Genomic DNA, 18,094 nt, shown 5'->3' with positions numbered 1-18,094 from the left:
CCTTTGAAAATCTGGGGCAATCTCTGAGTAATGCTGCAACATTTCTGTGACATTTCTCCAAACAGACTAATGGCCCATCTGATGATCAGTTTGAATGGGACTGCCAGGGACCCCCGCTGTGTTAATCCGATGGGCCATTAGTCTGTCTGCAGAAATGTCATAGAAATGTTGCATCATTACTGGGGTATTGCCCCAGATTTTCAAAGGCAAGTGTTCTGATACTCGTGGCTGCATCAGTACCTCTGTAATAGTCTTTCTAATCTATTTCCCCCTTTAGGGCTTTTCTTCACTAGTTCAATTGCTATAAATTATAAAAAAGGTTTTATCCCTTTATGTTTATCCACTTAATGCGCTGCTGAAGCATGAAATAGGTTTTTTTACCAACTGCATGCATATTCTCAAATGCGTTGTTTAAAGCAGTGTATAGTATGTCCTATACATTTCATACCATACTTGCAATTAACTTCAATAACTTCATAAACTACATATTTTGACAATTACCAAAGGAATGAATAGATTTTTTTTGTCTTGGACACGAGATCTGATTAATACATTTGCACATTGTACAAGTACCACCTTTAAAACACCCCTCTATTTTTTGTGAAAGGAATGCCATACCCTGTGGCATTTTCACATCCTCCTCTATAAAGGAGTTTACACACATCTTACATTTTAACTTCTTCTGTAAATGCATGTATTCCTACTTACCCGGCTCTTAAGGAGTTTACATTAGTTGACTATATATTGTACATGGCTTTGCTCAGTCTCTCATACCTTGTCAGGGTGCTGGATCCATGCAGACTGGGCGTAGATATGCTGATGGAATAATGAAGGATGCTTTTTATAGTGCAAACAGGATCTTTAAGACATTCACATCAAGACATTCGTTACTACATACACTTTAACTACAGTATAATGCTTACTCTCTCATGCTAGGGAGCTGCTTAGACTTGTTGCTGTTATCTTAAGTGGCCATCTTCTGTATAGCGTCCATAACTCCTTATACAGTATCAAGTGGGCCCCATCTTAGGTTACCCTCTAATCATGAACTGTGGGATCACTTACCCGCATGGGCGTCCGCAAATTTTTTTTCGGGGGGGGGGCATAATTTTAACGGCCAGTGCCCGGCGTGAAAGTGGTGGTGAGTGCACCGTGGGGACGAGCCCGACCAGCATTAGGGGGGTTTCCCCCCCCCCCCCCGAGATTATTAAAATATTAAATATTAAAAAAACACTATTGCATGCAGTTGCACCACATTATTGCACTTCCAGGTCTCACTGCTGGGGTTCCTCTAAATACCATCTCCGATATCTTCCCCCCCTCTGCATCTCCCATCTCTCCCCCCCCTCTGCATCTCCCATCTCTCCCCCCCCCCTGCATCTCCCATCTCTCTCCCCCCCTGCATCTCCCATCTCACTCCCCCCCCTGCATCTCCCATCTCTCCCCCCCCCCTCTGCATCTCCCATCTCTCCCCCCCCCCCTCTGCATCTCCCATCTCTCCCCCCCCTGCATCTCCCATCTCTCCCCCCCCCTGCATCTCCCATCTCACTCCCCCCCTGCATCTCCCATCTCTCCCCCCCTCTGCATCTCCCATCTCTCCCCCCCTCTGCATCTCCCATCTCTCCCCCCCTCTGCATCTCCCATCTCTCCCCCCCTGCATCTCCCATCTCTCTCCCCCCCTGCATCTCCCATCTCTCCCCCCTCTGCATCTCCCATCTCTCCCCCCCCTCTGCATCTCCCATCTCTCTCCCCCTGCATATCCCATCTCTCTACCCCCCTGCATCTCCCATCTCTCCCCCCCTCTGCATCTCCCATTTCCCCCCCCCTCTGCATCTCCCACCTCTCCCCCCCTGCATCTCCCATCTCTCCCCCCCTCTGCATCTCCCATCTCTCCCCCCCCTGCATCTCCCATCTCTCTCCCCCCCTGCATCTCCCATCTCTCCCCCCCCCTCTGCATCTCCCATCTCTCCCCCCCCAGCAACTCCCATCTCTCTCCCCCCCTGCATCTCCCATCTCACTCCCCCCCCTGCATCTCCCATCTCTCCCCCCCCTCTGCATCTCCCATCTCTCCCCCCCCCTCTGCATCTCCCATCTCTCCCCCCCCTGCATCTCCCATCTCTCCCCCCCTGCATCTCCCATCTCACTCCCCCCCTTCATCTCCCATCTCTCCCCCCCTCTGCATCTCCCATCTCTCCCCCCCTCTGCATCTCCCATCTCTCCCCCCCTGCATCTCCCATATCTCTCCCCCCCTGCATCTCCCATCTCTCCCCCCTCTGCATCTCCCATCTCTCCCCCCCCTCTGCATCTCCCATCTCTCCCCCCCTGCATCTCCCATCTCTCCCCCCCCCTCTGCATCTCCCATCTCTCCCCCCCCCTGCATCTCCCATCTCTCTCCCCCCCTGCATCTCCCATCTCTCCCCCCCCTCTGCATCTCCCATCTCTCCCCCCCCAGCATCTCCCATCTCTCTCCCCCCTTGCATCTCCCATCTCACTCCCCCCCTGCATCTCCCATCTCTCCCCCCCCCTCTGCATCTCCCATCTCACTCCCCCCCCCTGCATCTCCCATCTCTCCCCCCTCTGCATCTCCCATCTCACGGTGAGAGTGATTAGGGGTGCCGGGGTGCAGGAGGGAGGGCCAGAGGGAGCGCCAGAGGGAGCGTCTGGGTGCCGGAAGGGGAGTTACAGCGCGGGATCGCGGGAGCGCGGGAGAGCGGGAGGGCACGTGGTGGCCCCCACCCCTGCCCCCCCCAACCTCCCCCCACCCCCAATCTCCCTCGCCCCCCCCAAGCTTCTTTGCCCCCCCAATCTCCCTCTCTCCCCCGCATCTCCATCTCTCCCTGGTCCCACGGGTCCCTACCGTATGCGGCCACGGGTTCAGACGGACGGTGAGGCTGGAATGAAACAGACGGTTCGATCGAGGTGCTGGCTGGTGTGCAAAAGCGCGGGAGAGCGTGGCGGCCCCCACCCCTGCGTGACTGCTGCTGTCTACTTTCGCTAAAGCCCCGCCTCCCATCCAATCCCGGGCCGCGGCCCAGCATATTTTATTAAATTAATGTGAGGATCCAGGGGGGGCAAGAGCCCCCACTTGCCCCCCCCTGTGGACGCCCATGCTTACCCGGTGCAAAGTACTTTGTGCATCTCTTAAGCTCTCGGTTTCGGAGACAAGGTGGAGCCTCTCAGCAGGGCCGCTCCGATTAGATCCCAGGGCTACTATGTTTATAACCCCAATAGGACATAGACTTCCTCTGTAGGAACGTGTAAGCTTCTGTACTTCCATGGCTACAGATGCTAACTGGATAGGACACTTTCCCTAACCTCAAAACAACAAACAGGGGCAGGACATCATCACCATACATTAACTATACACAGGAATTTATTAATATTACCAACTGTGAGGCTCCTCCAACTGTTACTCACAGGAACCTACATTCTAGAACCTTTGTTCTCACAATATATACCCTGATGGTGATGTCATTGGTAACCATGCATACAGTGGGAGTAATTTACTTCCTGTTACATCACTCTATACTTTGTTATGGTATGTGAGCCCACACAGTTAACCCCTTAAAGCCGTTAACTGACATAGTATTCCCAAGGGGGATGGGGTGTATATACACTTTTTAGCATTTGGAGATATGACTCAATAAAAGGTCACATCTCAGAATAAACCAATTTTCCCTAAATGTTTGTGTAACTTCGTTTAAGGCTTTATGAAAGTGTTGAATAAATGCCAGATTGATTTTTTTTCGTATTCTTCCCATTATTGACTACCAACAATGTTTCCCTATCCGTAACTGATGTGCCCTGCTGAGCTTTTTCCAATATATTTAATAGCAATAACCTCTGTAGGAATCTGTTATAAAACTTCACTGTGCAACAAACAAAAAAAAATCACTATTTTCAGAGTAATTGTGTCTTAATCTTAAATACTACCGTGTAGGGATATTATTCACAACATGTTTAGGGTGGAAAGTCTTAGCACTCAAAATGGCGTTTGCTGTAATTTGTTTTTCTATATAGAGTTGCCTATTTTTGTACCCAACAAGAGACAGGGGGTGCCCAATGCCGCATCCAATTGACAAAACACATAGAGTAAAATACTTCAATAATAATAAAATACTTGGTTATTTAGTTAACCCTTTGGCCAAAGGCGTCATAAGCCTGCATACCAACGTCAAGGTATAACCAAGATAATGCCGGTCCTACACTACACTGTGAACCCTTCCCCTTACCTCTGTGAGAGGGGAACCATAATGGGTCTTGTTCCTGCAGCAAGTGAAATGACCTTCCAACTCAAAGGGTGAAGGGGGAGGAGTGAGCTCTGGGAGGAGGTGCCACAGCCTCCAAAAGAGACATAGGTTAACACAGATTCCCAGCAAGCTCAAACTCCCACACCCACCACAAAGTGTCACTTTGTGGTGGGTGTGGGAGTTTGAGCTTGCTGGGAATCTGTGTTAACCTATTTTTGTACCCATATAGAAAAATATCCAAAAAGTCCATGCTGTGTGAAGCGCAAGCTCTACTTGTTGTTACTGATTCATAAACAAAGTTAGCTCATTAGCTGAACCGCTCCAAATCACAATAATATCATTGATAAAGCGCCTCCACACAAAGATCCGATCCCGAAAAGGATTGACCTCTGAGAAAATACATTGATCTTCCAAACAATAAGTTGGCGTAAGATGGTGAAAAAGTACTCCCCATCCATCGTTCTTCCCATTGCTTATAAATAATATCTTGAATCAAAAAGAAAATAATTGTGTTAGCATAATTTCAAGGGCATGTGTAATAAAACTCTGTTGTGTGCATGCCAAATACGTATCATTTTGCAAAAAGCATTACAAGTGCTGTAATTTATTTACAGCAATTAAACTAGTGAAGATAGGCCCCAGAGGGGGAGATAGATTACAAAGACTATTATAGAGGTAAACTTATTGGACAACAGTCTTTAATACATTGGAACCAAGATGTCTGATTAGGGAAATATATTTACAAAGTTTTTTTTTTCTGAGTGGAGTGTTATTTGTAACAACCTCCTTTAAAGAGTGTTTAGATTTCTTGACAATTTGCACATTTGTATAATTTTTTTTTGTATTGCAATGTTTTTTAGGCACGATTCCAGGTTTGGCGGGTGCCTATCACATGGGGTACATTTGGGGCATATAAGGACGTAAAGGGGCATTGTTGTTTTTCGGAGCCCTTGAAAAAGATTTGAACGAGGAACATGTTGGTCTCTTTCTCCTATCTGTTTTATTATTTCCCAGCATTTTATGTTGAGGGATTATGCAACTGTGGTTTGAGATAACAAAGAAAGAAGTTTATTTTTGGATCCCTGACTTGGTGCTGAGTTTTTCTGGTTCCCTGCTGCTATGAGTTAACTACGATTAGCTCTGAACACTCTCGCATATTTCAAGGAATTTCCTGGAGCCCCCTTCACCCAGTGTCTTTTGCTAGAAGCATACTCCATATGTTACACAGTTAATACAAAGGTATTGTCTTTTTGTTGTTGACTACAGACAGTGTATGTTATGAAAGCACAGTGACACCTACAGTACCTGTGTTGAACATGAACAGATCACCTACGGCTTTTCCATGATGAATTCCTCCAAAAACAAATATATTTTCACCTACAACTGCAACACTGTGACTCACGGTTTGAGGTGCAGTTCCATTTGTTTTTAATTTTTCCCACATTAAGGTACCTACAACGTACATTAAAAAAAATTAACATGGACATAAACGTAACTTTATTCTATCCTAAGAAATACATTTTCTTTTCACATTATTTGTGTTAAGGTACAATATAGTATTATATTGTTACAGGCGACTATTATTGTTACTAGGCTCCAATACAAATATGATTGGCATCTTCAACTATTGTGATGACAGGCATTCTAGAAATATTGTAAATTTGTGCCATTATCCACCCCCCATTATCATGAACCAAAAGCAATAATATATTTAGCATTAGATCCACAAAGCTCAGTTAAAATAGGACTCATAGTGTGACGTTACCTAAAACCCAGAGTTCACATGGCATCCTCAAAGCTAATTATAGGCAAAACAATGCCCGAACTACAATTCATTTGCATAGGCCCAATGTCACATTTTTGTAGCATAACATTGGGTTATCGTCCAATAACGTAACTTTATTTCAACCTTGGCATTCCTCCTATCAAGACCCTGAAATAGGGCTTTTGCGTAAGTGAAGAGGAAAATAACACTATGTTATATACATTGTCAAAGGAGACTCGGACCTTTAACAAATTTATACCGGGATCATTCAATAGACAAACAAGGCAGTGAAACAAAATGGGGTTTATTTGGATAAAACCTCGGAAACAAAACAGAAACACAAAAGACAGAAATAGGCACACTTACTGGGGTCTGGGTATTGAGATCTAGCCTTTCCTAGGTTTAGGGCACCTGCTGCAAGGGCTTACACTGATCGGGACCTTGTCCCGAACCGAGATTCGGTAGAAAATCCTGACTGTGACATCGTCCTGATCGTCCTGGAACTGATTTTGGCAAGAAATCCTGACCAGGGACAGGTACAGTACTTTAGATTTGTAGATCTTGGCCGCAAAAAAGGGGACACGGTATCTGCGAGGCACACTTTCCTAGCTTCACAACAAAGCCGGTTGCTCTGCTATTTTGAACAGAGCAACTTTGAAAAGCCCGCCCTAGCTTCATCGGCTCAAGTCACTGGATGGTCTGGTTCTCTAACTCGGCCATCTCCTTACTTACACTCCGTTAAGCTATCCTTAGCATGGAGGTAGAGGGAGCAACCAATCAGAGCGTGGGAATTCCTCCTCGCCAGCCAATAGGAATAGGGGCTCGTCCTTTGGCTGACGTCAAAAGGAGGAGGCATGCCAAGTCGGCTCAAAAAGCCGGGTGAGCGGGAAATATGATATAGCCAATGGGAGAAGGGCCTATGAGCTGTATCTCCCCCAGCTAACACATTGCCACCCACTGGGCAGGCTTCAACAAGTCTGGCAGTTACAAAAGGTGTCCCCAAAGGGTGCCCTTTGTTCTCCGGACTTGGCAATTCACCCATTAACGGTCTTCTCACCTCTGGACATCCTCTCCTCTTTGAACTACGAACTCTATACAGACATGCCGGCGTCTATGCTTATGCCCTGGCTGACTGCATAGAGTCTTATAACAAATGTATACAGTAGCGACATCTTTAATTCGAGTGAATGCCGGCGGCATGCCGGGATCTACCCCAGCTGCCGCCAGTCAAAAACGCGCGCCGCCGCGTTTCCCCCACGCACCCCCCCTCCACATCGCGCGCAATTACCCCCCCAAAGACACCCCGAACCCGGCTTCTACTTTGCCCCTCTGCTTCCCCGCACCCCCGCTTACCTAGATTTGAACTCCAGGGGTGTCGGGGAAGCCTGGGGAAGCCGGGGAAGACGGGGAAGCCGGGCGCGCTTGTGACTGTGACGTCACAGTGCGCCGCCACGCGCCGCGGCTACCCGCTTCCCAGCCTCATACAGCCAGCGGCATTTGCTCGAATAAGAGCTGCCGCTGCTGTAAAACATTATAAAGTACACTTTAATAAAGTATGCACCTTGGGGAACCTTATACTTAGAAGGGAAATGGATTTGGGATATTTGGACTCGAGACTCTGGGGGACACTGGGTTGCCCCGGTGTAATTCACCCTGCGTACCGGCAAATCATGCCTGCTCGGAGAATTAAAGGATTACCGGTAACTTCGGCCTCCTAACTCCTGGAAACAAAGTAATTGTGTTTCTATCCAAATACCCCACCTAAAAAGCTTACACATATGAAGTTTCACAGTTCTAGGGCAAGGGAACATGAAAACCGAAAAAAGCAGGGGTCACTTTATTTTTCACATGTATAATCCCTGGTCCCTGGCTTATGATGCTATTTAGCTGCTAGGGACCCCACGGCTTTAGGCTTAACCAGAGGGCTTAACCTTTATTGTATAGCATGATTATCCCCTCCCATCACATACTTTATGCCTAGCTGTGCCGTTACAGCCATATACACACTGCAAAAGCCTTGATTCAGTGCAGGATGGGAATAATGGCAAGTTTAGCTATAAATTATGTAACAGTGTTTCCCCCCACCGTCTGGGAGATTCCCCCGTTACCAGGAGTGTACAGTAGTAGTGCTGAGTACCCGTTGGCTCACAGAAGCTCTGAGATTCCGCCGGTGTTGTTGGGGAAGACAGGACAGGCTTTAGGGGTGATAGCTGGTTCTTTCTTACTATTGGATAAGTGCCTCCATCTCTCACAGGCTCCAGGAGTGCTGGAGGCAATCCCTGCGGGAGAACTCTCTAATACTCCTCTTGATATATTGCAAACTCAGACAAGAGTATATTTTATAACAGGAACAGTCTTTATTGGCAACAGCACAGGATACACAGCATATTCTGCATACTCTGGGTTCCAGCCCTGTGATGGTCCCTGGACTCAACCCCCAGGCTTGGGCCCCAAAGGTTGGTCCTTGCTCTTCCTCTACTCCCTGATGGAACAGGAGGTATGGTCCTCACTCCCACTCCCCTAAGGGAGGGGATAGAAGGTGACAGAGCAGTGCACACCTCTTCCGTGGGACCAGTCTCTCTCGGGGGAGAGACACACTGGCTAAAGTGGAAGTGTAGCCCCTTAAGTACCCTGGGGAAGGGTCCAAGGTCTGAGCCGAGGATTTAGCAGAACACAGGCCTTATCCCGCCCCCCCTGCTACTCAAGGGAGCTGTTCACTGCTGTGGAAAACCCGGATTGGGCTTAACACTGCCTGCACTGTTCCAGGACTTACATGTTAGGCAGGGCAGGTTAGTAGCCAAAAACAGACATGACTTCACTTAAATAACGTAAAGTTAAGTTCCCACGTTAACCGTTACAGACTTCAGTGGATTGGCCATACTATGATAATACCTCATTTGCATTTCATTGTCACTAATGTAAAGATGTAACAAGCTTAACAGTCTTTGGTGCCACTGCCACATATGGTCACGTGACCACAGTGGCAGCGGCACTAATGGATTTAATGCTGCAGGGGGTCCCATTGAGAAGCATGAAACCTACGCAGCTCCATCATGGCAGACACTGTCCCCTGCGCCACAGACGTTTGCTTGTTTTGGCGTTTGTATTGTATTTGAATGTTTATTGGTTGTAGTGGTGGTGGCTGAAGGGGGGTAGTTGCCCCGGGGTGGATGGTTAGGCCTTTCGGGTGTGTAGTGGGAGGGGTTAACCACTTCATTACCTTCACCCATACCGGGGCCTGTAACTCGAGAAGCAGGGGGTCCCCGAGGCTGCAATTAATGCAGTTCAGCTCCGGATATCCCCTGCTTCAATACTGTGTTATTAATGTAATGGTGGTATTTATACATTCCAACACGCATGACGCTCCCAATAAGACTAAATATTACCGTGTAATACTAAAATTAAGAGAGATATTAATATCTGGCTCTTAGTATCTGTTAAACCTCAGGTGTCTGTACTCGTTATGTGCGAATCAGTCCCACGAATACACATATGTAACTCTTAGCATGTTCAGCCGAGGACATCTCATAATATTCTTATATTTAATACGGTCACTCATTCTGATATCTCCTTGCGTAACCGCACCCCTGGCCCCCATCAATACCTCCTTTGAAGCAGAGACCTCTGGGTAGTGGACATTTGTCACCTGGTGTTAGATTTCACACCCAATGCCCCAGAACTCCTTTCCTAGCTGTCTCCCAGCAATATATGTTAACATACACCAAACCCCCTCTGTACCTTTTCACACCCAAACTTCAATCAAGCCTTTTGAAGCCCAGATATTTCTCAAAAGACACACCACATTTGTATTTTCTTAAACTGTAGCTCATTAACCCCTTAAGCCCCGGTGTGTGTGTGGTGCAGACACTAGGATAACACAATACAGTTACACAGGGGAATAAGCATTTGGATATTGAAGCGAGGTAAAAACACATTACTGGACCTCAGTCCAGTTAACCCCTTGCTTCCCAGGTGAGGGTAGAGGGTGGCCAATTGGGGTGTAACCCCTTTAATCCCGGGCCAAATCCTCCCCATCATCACAGGCTCTTCCTGCATCTGCCTCTGCCCTATCACAGCCCTCGCTCTGCATACACCTCCACGTGGCTCATTGGACGCTCTTCCCTATTTATGCTCAGCTGCCCCTCTGGAAAATTAGCTGAGCGTAGATCCATGAATCATTGTGTTTCACCTCTACTTTGCCTTCGCAGTCTCGTCTTGCCCTGTCTCGCTGTATCTTGCTTCATGTACCGACCTGGCTTTATCCTTGGACTCCACACCTCTGGCTTACTGACTCCGGCTTTCCTCTGACCTTCCGCATCTCTCCAACCCTGACCTCGGCACTTGGACAACAACTATTATACTATCTCCAATCCCGACCTTGGCTAATAGTACCCTCTATGAACCCGGACCTCTCCTACTCTGACCTTGTCAAGTATTACGACAACTCTGACCTCTCCAACCCACTCTCCAGATGTGCCCCCATGGCTGTGGGTGGCGTTTCTACCAATTCCCACCTCAGTCCTGGGGTCCCGCCTTGTTTGTGGTGAGCACAGCATTACAAAGTCCAAATAATCAGCCTCTCCACTGTGTGACCTGCATTCCTCAATTGGGGAAAAGCACTCCCGAATTTCGGGCGGTACTGCCCTTAAATACAGCCAGGAGGAGGACATCAGGTCTGTTCCATGATTGGTCATGCCCAGGCCTGATGTCACCACCTCCCGCTGTCACTCAAGTGCAGCTCCTCAGAGGGGAAAACCCAATATCAACTACTAGCAGGGCCTGCTTGTACCAGGGCTTACTGCCAAGAGGGAAACAAACTAGTAGCCACAGATTGCATGGCTACACTGTCCCTCTGGTTGAATCCCAATGTCCACACTTGGGTCTAAACCTTCGGGTACCATCCTTGAAGGTAAACTTAAAATAACAGTATAACATTTCACATAATTAATATCACATTACTATGCATGATATAGTCAGTGAATACAAAGCATACATGCATGTTTTTGCTTGGATGTGTGGCCCTCCTCCCTATGGTTTAAAGCTCGCCCCGCCTCACTTTCCAATTAGCAGTTTTTATCATGATCCTGTGAATCACAGACTCAGTATGGTCTTTCTCCCTTCAGCAGAAAAGAGAGGTACATGAGAATTGTGCCAGGTATTGTTACGACCTGCAGATTGGGCATGCTGTGAAGTGGCTGCAGGCTTATAACCTTTTGGCCAAAGGGTTTAACTAAATTACCCTTTTTCATGAGCAGATAAGCACTGAGGTATTGCACTATATGTCGTGTCATTTTGTATGATGCTCTGGCCTATCTGTTTTTTTTTGTGTTTACAAAGCATACAGTTTTATTGGCATGTATCACCCAACGTGCCTGTATGAGCATACAAAATTCTCTCCCGACATGGAGAACTCTTTAATCAATAATAGTGCTCAGGATCCAGTTTCCTAACTAAGGCTCCTGAGTCATCAATTACAGTAATGGAAAAAACCTTTATTGGATGCCCTTCAGACACGTACTCCACCCGGTCCATGTACACTGACTTCCCGACCGTCCACACTTTAACCAAGAAAGCCACCCGTGCCTCCGCATTATGGAAGGTGTTCCTAACATGCTCCATGACATAGGTTCTAACGGCTTCTACTAGCCATCTCTCTCGGTTCTCCTCAATTTCTCTCATCAATGGCTCTGGAACATAGGGGTACTAGAACCCATGCGAGTTCCGGTACTTCTGGACAACATGTCTCTCGGCTCAGCTGATTTTAGTTAGGCGCCGGCCCTCAGCCTGACCTGGCTGAACCCAGAACAAAGGTTCTTTAACCGGGGAATTATAGTTATCTAGGGCTTCACCCGAAGGCTGTATTATACCCAGACTAATCTCTTGCTCCCGGCATCTCTTGATCTCTGCGGATTCCTCGGGTTAAACTTTCCATCAGCCCACCAATGGTCTACTACATCCCTGGTCTCTAGTAGGAACCCAGTATGATCCATAAATGGCACATACCCCCTAAATCTAGGATGCCACCACGGTAAGGACACGGTTGGTGTTACTACAGCGGATCCAGTGTTTCATGTGGTGCTTGGGAAACCTGAAACATCAGAATCCACAGACATAGCATAATGACTGAACCCACTATTTACGCTGCATACATATTCTTCAACACATTTATCATCTATTAACATCTCATTCCCATAAGTCCAGTCCTTCCAATCTGAAGAAGGAATAAGAGTCTTAGAGGCCCGCAGGCTCCTCTTTTTAGAGTACCGTTCTCGTGCGGTCCGATCAGAGGTACCAGAGATGGGAAGCCAGGATCTCCAACCTCCACAGCAGATGACACCCACGATGGAAAGATCGCGAGAGGACCGGAACAATCAGGATCCAGGACCAAAGACGTGATGGTGTGATGACATCATCCGGCATGGGAGGAGGAATCTGATGCGCGCGCATTCGGCTGAATGTGGAAGAGGACGACGAGGGAGATCCACGTGGGACAACCGGTCATGATTTTAAAGTAACTTCACCTGTGTTTGGGACTACTTATGTTGGACTTTTTACAGTTTTGGGTATTCTATTCACTTGAGAAAGTTGTGTTTGCTGATCAAAAAATTAATTTGGAAAATTCCGTAGTGCTTTGGAACATTTATTTTTTTTGCTTGAGACACCTAAAACATCAGAATCCAAAGACATAGCATAATGGCTGAATCCAATATTTACACTACATACTGTACATATTCTTCAACACATTTATCATCTATTAACATCTCATTCCCATAAGACTAGTCCTTCCAATCTGAAGAAAAAATAAGTCTTAGAGGCCCGCAGGCTCCTCTTTTTAGAGAATCGATCTCGTGTGGTCTGATCAGTTTCCCCAGGTGGAGCCCCACCCTGGGCTATCCTGGCAGGAGGGGTTCCCTTGCTAGAATTCCATTCGGAAGTCCCAGTAAAAGAAGGGCGGCAAGACACCTGGAGACCAGCTGTACTGGTCTAAGGTAAAGGGGCCTTGAAAGTATCCGAGTCCCTGTCAGTGTCTCGTAAGGCTACATTACCCAGACCCGACACCAATGTGATTCGGACCACGTGAGCTGTAGGGGCTGGCATGGGCCTATGGGCCCGCAAATACAAGGGGTTGGGACATCCGAATACACCGGAGGCCTATCTTCCTCTTTGGCCACTTCTGCTGCTTTTTGTTGAGCCCTGCGCTCATACATGGGGGCCTATGCAGAGAGCAGCGAATTTGAAAAATGGCGAATTTATTAAAAAGTAGCTTTTTTGGAGAGTTTTATTCTCCATATGCAGAAAAGTGCGAATTCTGCTATGTTTAACATGGATGCGTGTGGCGAGTTTAAATTGGCGAGATGCGCGCTTCAGAAACGTGTAAAAACAAATTCGTGGCTTTTTTTTTCCCTTTGCAATGGCCGCGAGCGGCAGCTTCTTGCCAATTTTTTCTGGCGAGGCAAAAAGGAGACAATCGCGCCATTTTATTGGCGCGAACAGCCGCTAGATGCCGTTCGCGCCTCTCTGCATTAGGATATTTTTAAAACTGGCGAGATTGAGGTTCTCGCCAGCCGCGAGGCGAGTTTTACAAATAGAAAAGAAAAATTGGCGCGTTTTCCGAAATCTCCATTTTCTGCTGTTTTCTGCGCGATTTTCTCCAAAAAATGGCGAATTTCGAAATAGCGCTGCTCTCTGCATAGGCCCCATGGACTGAATAAAGGCAGTTCTCTGTAAACTAGTGGGAGTTTTACTCACTGGAGCGGAAATTGGAGTCACCTCAACCGCCCCAGCAGTCGCTAGCAGCATGACATCATCTCTGGCTGGTCGCACGGGGTCCTGGCACATGTCCAGATCCCGCACCTGAAGGGCATCGCCACCCAGCCGTTGTATAGGGGTGCTGTCTTTGTCTTTATCAGCTTTTGCCACATGGACATCAGCACCGGAATGTACCTCCAGCGGTATGGGATAATCCCTGGATCGGCTTCCGGACACCTCCATGAAGGGTAAACTCACACAACTTTCAAGTCTCACGGTTGCGGTTATGGTCGCAGGACACCTACGTCTCTGAGCCATTAGAACTGTTCTGTTCCTCCACAGTGTCGGTCGGCATATTCGACAGCGGTCGAAACACCACAGAAGACTGTCTGCTACTGGTACAGGAGGAAGAGGGCAGGGACACCTCGCACGGGAAAGGCACCGGATTATATATGATTCACCAGCGGCAATTAGCAGAGCCGGTCCCAGCTCATGTGCCTCTGTGAACAACAGTGCCTCATCACCCCAGGCAGTCACCTTACCCGGGTGCTCGTGGGCTGGTTCCAGTTCATTGACCATCTCTGGTTCCTCTGTGGGGACCAGGTCTGGAACCGTCTCAGTCTGCTCTGTAATCATCGGGATACTCGAATCCCCTTGGGCCTCGTCAAGGACACACGGGCCCTCCATAGTTAAGGTAGATTTTGCTTTAACAGCAGTATTGACCGCCCAAGTATTGGGGTCAGTCGCATCCTTTTCTGCGAATTCCGTAGGCCGCAGCAGCGTGGGCTTCAGGAAACGTGCTCCGCAGTGGGGACATTGGGCTCCCCAGACCAGGTCGCCGCCTGAGAAGTCGCATTTGGGATATAGGCATTTGAGCTACCTCTTCCCTTCAACAATCCAGCTGATAGTGGACAAACTCCATCTCGTTTGACATAGTCATTCTTTTCTGTACACACATGCACAAGAGCAACAGGTAGCTCACTCCTTTCACTCGCCATGCTCCAACAAACTGAGGGTGTGGTTCGCTACATCCGAGACCTCCCTTGTTCTCAAGTCTTCAGGCATTGGCTGTCGGCGTGCCCCTCCCTCTGGTGGAGATTAGAGGAGGGGCACCCGATGACATGGACGGGGCGTGTGTCTGACTCCTGTCTGAGCCTGTCACATCGCTTGTGTGGGGGTACTGTCTTTGGCGCCAGACCCTTGCAGAACTTTGCAAAAAGTTCACGTGCAATCTGTTTGCAAGCAACACGTGCGCTCTCCAACCTTGGTGGGAGATGCCATTTTAGCTCATGTAACTCACGTGGCGCATTCCCGGACAAGGAAACCACCATTTTGTGCACAATTCCTTCACAGACCATGCAGTGACCACGATTCCGACAGGAATCCTTTCCTCGAGGGACCTCACATCACATAGATTAGCAGTCTACCAAGAGTAGGTTGAACCCCAGGCTAGCAAAGCTCCATCTCGATACGCTGCACACGATTACAGTCCATTGCAAGAACTCTGGGGTTCTATGATCTGGCTCCTGGCTAATGGTACTCTGGGCTTCTTCTAGTGGAGAGGTCTAGACACCTTGAACTCCAGGCACCCTTCCTGATACTCCCTATCCAGTACCCTTACACCACCCCTCCAGGCTGCCAGCATCACGGACCCTCTCCAGAGGTCCCTGAGACTCAGTTAACCAGAGCACCCCCTTTAGGCATCCCGACTACCCGCCTCAGGGCAACTTAGAACAGCAATACCCTTTGCGTCTCCAAACCATTCACCCGATAGGGCAGTCTAAGCTGTAGTTCCTTGTGGGGACTGTCCCCTTGATACTACACCTAGCCTCTCTCCTTCATAAGCACTTGCTCTGGAAGCGTACCTTGTTACTTCCAGCTTTGTTTTGCTGAAAGCCTGTCCTGTTACAGATCTCAGCAACGCCTCCAAATGTAATGGTGTTTCCTCCAACCGGTGGGAGATTTGGCCATTAACACAGTGTATGGTGCATATACCTGCTGGCAACAGGAGGGCTGAGTCGTCCACTGGTGGTAGTGGGAACACAGGAATAGGCTTCTGGGGTTCATACCCTACATGTCTCTTTAGCAGTGCAGCACCTCCATCTGCCGTAGGCTCCAGGAATTAAAGGTGATCTTCCATGGTAGAACTTATTACCTCTCCCCCCAGTAAGGTCATGCACCAGGCAGGAGTTATAGCAACAGGAACGGTTTATTTTCTCTTTTATACGGCACAGTAACAAGGCAGGCTTCTGCCTGATGCAATTTCTCTCGGCTACCCAGGAAGGATGGTCCCTGGACCATCACTACAGGTCAATGGCACCCGCAACCATCCTAGCTCTTCCCTGCCTTCCTTGCAGAGGCAGAGGTATGGTTCACACTAACTCTGCCCTGAAAGGAAGAAGACTGGAGAAGGGCCAATAATCAGCCTCTTCACTGTGTGACCTGCCTTCCTCAAGTGGGAAAAGGCACTTCTGAATTTGGGGCGGTACTGCCCTTAAGTACAGCCAGGAGGAGGGCATTAGGTCTGTCCCATGATTGGTCATGCCCAGGCCTGATGTCACCACCTCCCTCTGTCACTCAAGTGCAGGTCCTCGGAGGGGAAAACCTATATCAACTACTGGCCAGGCCAGCTTGTACCAGGGCTTACTGCCTGGAGGGAAGCAAACTAGTAGCCACAGATGGCATGGCTACATTAAAATAAAATAAAAGCCATGAGGTCGCCTGTTAGAGGCACGAAGAGAGAGTGACTGATTCAGTCTCACTCTTACTGCGTTACTCTTACAGACAGGTGCAGCCTGGTAGGATGAGTCCCATTCAGACGCAGGGACTCCCGCTGTTTTAATCCCGATGGGCCATTACGGCCTTCTATGCACTGTGCCGCGGACGGTCAACGCTTTGCACACTGTGCACCAGCACATGCTCTACGGCAGCTGGTAGATAGGAGATGCTACATCTGTAGTAAACACTATGCTCTTTATGGGACAAACCGTGGCTTAAGGTAACTGTATGTTATTTTCCTATGAAGGTACACCGTTAGTCTTACCCTATCGTTAAGTCACCACATTAAGTGACAGAGATTTGTAGAACTGTACCTTGGTAAATTATATCTTAGACTAGTTAGGCATTTAATTCATGGTCGTTACATCAGATTGTTTTGAATGGTTTTGGTTTATTTACAATACAGTAGCTCTTTATTTGTGTGATGTCACTTTGCCTTCAACAGGACTATTCTCCCCTTCCCTTGCTTGTATTTTTGTTGGAGAGTGACGTACATAATTTCATTTCAGTGATGTCATGATAGTAAAACCTACTATGTTGGGGAATTAATCACTATGGGAATTATCTAAGGAATGGCTGAATTATCGCAAATTTTACATGTTTAATTTGCTAGTTCTGTCCATTTCTGTATAAGATAAAGGTCCATATTTATTGAGCTGTACTTTGCCAAAAGACACTTGCGGCAGAAGTAAACTGCTTAGTAAAAATTGACCTGTGTGTCTTCTATGTACTAATCATACTGCAGTGCTAGGAGCGTTACCTTTGACTTGCAGTTTTGGTTAGGTGGACAAACTGCCCAGTATTAAAAATAAAATATTCTTATTAAACTTGGTTCCCAGTGTTGAAATACTCAGATCAACCCCAAGCATTGATCTGGCAACAACTGTTGTCAAAACAAATTTGCCAAGGATTCCAATGCCCTCTTAACCTGAACATCTACTCATGGGAAAAGCTGTCAGCATATGGCCCAGGATGAAACACAGAAAAGACCCTGATAGTATTTTCCAAATGATGTGCACAGAATGTCCATATCACTACCACATCACCATATCATTTAGCGTTTCAATTGAGAACAAAAAGTGAAACTATTAGCTGTGTTATACAAATGACAGGGTCATAAAAATTAAGCTGTTCTTTCATTTTAGCCAGTGCGATCTTTAAAATCGGTGCCAAGGGCTTTAAACATATTACTGTACCTTTAAATACATACTGTAACAATATTTCTTCTTACCTAGGTCAAAGGAATATATTCCTGGTAGACATTCATCTGTGGCTCGATTAGAGCGACCGCCAAATAAATATATCTTTCTTTTCACAACACTGTGAATGCATGAGATAAAACATTTTTGCAAGTCACTCATCAATTTTACATGTAACCTGCTTGTATCAACATGCGATCTTCACTTGGGAGCCAGGAACTGACAGAGGGCTCATCTCAACAGTTATTCCAAAACAGTTTTTGGGGTAAACCATCCACAAAATGGAGTAACTTTTTAAAATATATAACCTTCTATTTAGTTATTGTAGCAGTTAACATTAGTAAACATAAAAT

The 18,094-nt window shown here is 47.4% G+C and overlaps 1 protein-coding gene across 1 annotated transcript in view; it reads right to left on the bottom strand.

The window, feature by feature from the left end:
- The window catches only part of LOC142469995 (kelch domain-containing protein 3-like), a 123,097-nt gene that overhangs the window by 79,956 nt on the left and 25,047 nt on the right, over window positions 1-18,094 (bottom strand). The window contains exons 6-7 of the mRNA XM_075576832.1: window positions 17,774-17,862; window positions 5,556-5,702 (exon numbers count right to left, since the gene is read on the bottom strand). Coding sequence (XP_075432947.1) covers window positions 5,556-5,702; window positions 17,774-17,862 — 236 coding nt within the window. The remainder of the gene's footprint in view (window positions 1-5,555; window positions 5,703-17,773; window positions 17,863-18,094) is intronic.

The sequence above is a fragment of the Ascaphus truei genome, chromosome 1 (genome assembly GCF_040206685.1).
Source record: "Ascaphus truei isolate aAscTru1 chromosome 1, aAscTru1.hap1, whole genome shotgun sequence".
Classification (NCBI taxonomy): domain Eukaryota; kingdom Metazoa; phylum Chordata; class Amphibia; order Anura; family Ascaphidae; genus Ascaphus; species Ascaphus truei.
Note: the sequence above shows the minus strand (reverse complement) of the source record. Positions and strands in the feature narration are given on the sequence as shown.